The sequence below is a fragment of the Asparagus officinalis genome, chromosome 9 (assembly GCF_001876935.1).
Source record: "Asparagus officinalis chromosome 9, Aspof.V1, whole genome shotgun sequence".
NCBI classification, from domain to species: domain Eukaryota; kingdom Viridiplantae; phylum Streptophyta; class Magnoliopsida; order Asparagales; family Asparagaceae; genus Asparagus; species Asparagus officinalis.
Genome location: NC_033802.1, coordinates 21,728,248 through 21,732,968, shown reverse-complemented (window position 1 = coordinate 21,732,968; position 4,721 = coordinate 21,728,248). Strand labels below are relative to the sequence as shown.

The 4,721-nt window shown below is 35.8% G+C and overlaps 1 protein-coding gene across 1 annotated transcript; it reads right to left on the bottom strand.

The window, feature by feature from the left end:
* Positions 330-2,458, bottom strand: LOC109823283 (protein FAR1-RELATED SEQUENCE 5-like). The gene is made up of 4 exons (XM_020389569.1): positions 1,853-2,458; positions 884-1,760; positions 480-798; positions 330-333 (listed from the first exon to the last, which is right to left on the bottom strand). Exons 1-4 carry the CDS (start codon positions 2,456-2,458, stop codon positions 330-332), a joined length of 1,806 nt encoding a protein of 601 aa, XP_020245158.1.

Genomic DNA, 4,721 nt, shown 5'->3' with positions numbered 1-4,721 from the left:
GTTCAACTATTGTTCAAGCATAAATCAGCAACTATTGTTCAAGAAAACATAAATCAGCAACTATTGTTCAACTATTGTTCAAGCATCAGAAAACATAAATAAGCTTCATAGATACATAAGCTTCATAAGAGTAGCATACAAATTACAAACCACAAGGAGCTCGAATATTGTTCAACAACTACTACAACATTTGCACCGGAAATACTTCTTCAAGAATCTTCTTGAAAACAACACACAACAAGTGAAATATTGCAAGAAACATTCATCTTCGTCATGCAGAATCTTGGGGGGGCATAAGAGTAACTCATCATTGGAAAGCACCCTGAATTTCACCTGTAAAATGTACAAAAGGGAAATGTAGATGAAATTCATATGAAAAAAGATATTGTGCATGATATAGGACAAATTCAAACTTGAAAAAAGATAAACATATAAGAAATTCACAAAAAAGCTACATATGAAAAACAAAGTAATTGTACCTTGGCAAGTTGACTTTACAGCTAGTTCTATAATGCCCGAGTTCACCACATCTGCTACATATACGCTTCTTCCTCTCTTTATTTTGTTGTGCTTGTTCTAAACCTGACTGAATTCTAGTAGCATTGCGTGGACGACCTTTAGTCCTTGCAGATTTTTCAGGATCACGAACTGTAATCTGAGGAATGTGCTCAATGGTATGTGAAATGGGTGCGGAAATCTGAGGAATATCTTCTGTTTCTCTAACTTCTTCTTCAAATGCTTCTATGAATTTTGTTAACACATTGTCTAATTTCTGCATCCTCTCTTCTGAATCAAATGCTAGCCATCATTAGTGATAATATATGTCTACATACAACACCATTAGTTTCAAACAAAGCACAAGTACAAATAAATTGTATCTTACTGGATTGGTCATAAGTAACCAGCTCCCCTTTTGATCTATCTGCAAACTTACAAATCTTGTATTCAATAATATCCCCATCTTTGCTTAATTCTTCACAAAACTCTGTAGCAAATCCTTTGAATTCGGTTTGGAACACATCAAACATGTTGCGTGTATACATTTCTCCAGCTTGGACCTCAATCGGATGTCCAAGGAGCATGACAGGCTTTGTGTTAAGACTCTTAAAATCTTCATGAGCTTCACTTAAGCGACGATGAGTTAATGCTTTTTCATATTGTAATACAAACTCGTGTAATTGAGTCTGTGAGTTAACATACCCATCAAAAAATGCATTTATACTTTCACTTCTTTGGCTCGATCTCATTCCAGCAAAAAAAGTATCTTTCAAATAACATGACACCCAATGTTCTCGATATTTGTAAACAGTTTGCAACCATCCATCCTCTTCTTCATTTATATCAAACTTCTCCTTCATCTCTAGCCAATATCCTTCACACTGTTCTATTGAAGAACTATTACACCATAAGCCCCAATACATTTGAAACTGTTCACCGTAACGAGAACCGAAAGTAGGCAAATGATCAGTAATATGCTTTTGCATGTGCCAAAAGCAATAACGATGTCTTGTCATTGGAAACACAGAGTGAATAGCATTGCACATGGCTCTATCCTGATTTGTTATAATAGCACCTGGTTCAACCCCATGCATGCATTTAAGCCATTCTTCAAATAACCACACAAATGTATCTTCTTGTTCATCAGCTAATAATGCACAACCAAGTAAAGTGGACTGCCTATGATGATTCACACCAGTAAATGGAGCAAATGGAAGACTGAACTTATTAGTTCTGTATGTCACAATGGAGCAAATGGAAGACTGAACTTATTAGTTCTGTATGTCACATCAAACACAACAACATCACTAAATTGTAAATAAGACGCTCTTGATCTTCCGTCAGCCCAAAAAACACTCCTCATTTGTCCACTACTATCCACTTCTATTGCAAAATAGAATTCTGGATCATTTGCTGTCATACTCTGAAAATGTTTTATGATAGATATGCATTCATGGCCAATATTGTTGACTCTCTGGTATCTGATGTGATCAATACACTGTTGTGGTGTCACTAATTCGCCTTCTCTTCCAGTGGTTGCGTTAATGACGCGAGAAATAGTGGATGGAGGCATACCTTCTTCTTGCAAACTCTCAATAAGTTTTTTACAACTTTGAGATTTATGGAATTGTTGGTGTGATCTGTGCATCTTTGCTTTGTCTGGACTACTCAACACATGATTTGTATGTTCTTCAACAAACCCCGTGACCTCCCACGATTTGTCCTCCAACACTTTAACTCTCATTATTGCCTTACATCCTACTCGGGTCTCTCGCCGAAAAAGCATCTCCATCTTATCTCTATTGGATCTATAGCCCTCCTTATCACAAACAAACTTTCTGTCCAGCACGTCTCTTGTCTTCTTCGAGTAATTCACCGTGCTCTTCCGTATTCCAAAACCCATCAACAATGCATAATGGTTATAATAGTTATAAGCTTCTTCATAAGTATTAAATTTCATTCCGAGTAGTGGCTTAGGAGCATTTTCTGTACTGGCAGAAATTTCAATTCAACTAGAACTTGATTCTCCCATTTCGAACACTTTTTTTGCTGTAAAAGAGATGCATGGATTCATCAAGAAAAATACATGAATTTACACAAAATTAATTAGTTTTATGGCTATAATGCATGCAAACGAACTACATCTCTGTTTCTACTAACTGTTGAAGTTTGTTTTCAAATACATGAATTTATAACCAAGACTCAATAATTGACTCATGTAATTTTTCTATATAGTGTATTACAAACTTTTTGCTGGCTTATTAATTTATACAAATACAACTTCTTATAAAAGTTTCTCTCTCAAAGTTATAAATCCTAGCACTTCCTACTCCGGCCATGTTGTTCTTTCTTCCCCTCTTCTCTTCTCTTACGAAAATAATTAAAAAGAATTCATAAGTATAGAAACTTAAACCAATTAATCAAACTCCTTAATAGACACAACCAAACCCTACCAAAACCAAACGGCAGCCTAAATTAAGTTTGGATCCATTGAAAGTCTAGAAACTTCTCATGCATGAACTGAAAATTAACGAAAATAATTAGCTCCAAGGTTCTATGCAAAACTGGGGCTGGACTGGATCGCGAAAATCCTTATCTAAACTAGAGACGTGCTGATGAACGGAAAATTGGAGCTGATGAACGGAAAATTAATGGGCGGTGTGCTGATGAACGGAAAATTGGAGAGAAAATAGGAAATGACCTACATTGGCGGGGGAGGAGCTCGTGGAGGAGGGATTCGTGGATCTCGTGGAGCTGGACTGGATCGCGAGGGAAGAGCGCTGCTCGATCGCGAGGGAAGAGCGCTGCTCGTGGCGGTGCGCTGCTCGGAGCTGGGCAGTGCGCTGCTCGGAGCTGGGGTCACCCGCGACGGAGAGGGAGCGGAGAGGAATCGTGGCGGCTCTTTTAGTCTTCGAATGTCGGGGATCTGAGAGAGATCGACCTGAGAGAGATCGACGAAATGGTGGGATTTGGGGGGAGATTTGGGGCTCTTTTAGTGGACTTGAGGATCTGAGCTTGGGGGAGGAAGAGGAATTGGGGATCTGAGCTTTTGGTGAGATAGAGTTGGGGATTTTAATTTTTTGGGAGAGAGAGCAGCGGTTTTGTCGAGGAAGCGTGAAATTTTTCAGAAAAGCCCAAGCAGCGCACGCTCAGGAGAGCTGGGCAGTGCTTCTGCAGTTTTCTCTCTCTCTCTCTCTCTCCCTCTCTCTATTATATATAGTATATATTATTTATATATATATATATTATTATATATATATATTATATATATATATATATATCATATATATATATATCAACTCTTTATTCCTTGGTAATTTTTTCGGATTTACGGCTTATATTATATATATATTATATATATATATAATATATTATATAATATATATATATATATATTATATATATTATATATAATATATATATATATATTATATCACTCTTTATCATTGGTGATTTTCTCTAATTTATCGGGCTTATTCATAAGTTACATTTAACTAGTTTTGGTCCAATAAATCCCAACCCAATTGGGCTTAGGTCATTAAGTATGGAAATACTCATTGGGCTTATTTACTCGGTCAACTTAGGCTTTATAAGATAGAATCACCTTGAATTTAAGAGTTTTTTTGTGGTGCCCATTTTCCGCACTCTTCTTTTCCAAATTTAGTTTTTTAAATATATATATATATATATTGAAAAAAATATGTAGATCAAGACAACTTGAAAATTTATTTTCAGCTTTAAGCTAAGCATGCAAAAATTTTATTATTTTAATTAAAAGTCTAAGTTAAGGCTTAAGTAAAGTATGTTGGATATCATGTTCCCATGATATAATTTTGATGATAACAATTTATTCATAATATGAATCACTATGTGTGTTATTGTGCACCAACATTTCAATACAGCTATCAACATGAACAAGTGTAAGATAAGTTCAAGACATCATGAAGTAAAAAAGATGAAGAGCTTTTACATCAATGTAGTTTTTACATTTTCTTTACTTAGAAAACTTGTACAAGCCTTGATCACTCACACATACACACACATAGAGATTAGTGTTAGCCCTTATGTTTTGATGATGATTTACAACCACCATTATCGGTACTAATAGCTTGTTGAGTGATATTGTAGTATATATGTATATCAAGCTTGTTAGTACTATTTATGGAGGATTGGATAGAATATGAGCTACAACGACGATTTCTAAATGAGGAGGAGGCAAAGTG

Bases quoted from the DNA above. Each gene is read 5' to 3' on its own strand.
- LOC109823283 (XM_020389569.1), bottom strand. From the start codon at position 2,458: ATGAAATTTAATACTTATGAAGAAGCTTATAACTATTATAACCATTAT. The intron at 1,761-1,852 runs GTTTTTTGGGCT...TAATAAGTTCAG, and splicing joins GTAGTGGACAAATGAGGAGT to TCTTCCATTTGCTCCATTGT. The intron at 799-883 runs GTAAGATACAAT...AATGATGGCTAG, and splicing joins GGTTACTTATGACCAATCCA to CATTTGATTCAGAAGAGAGG.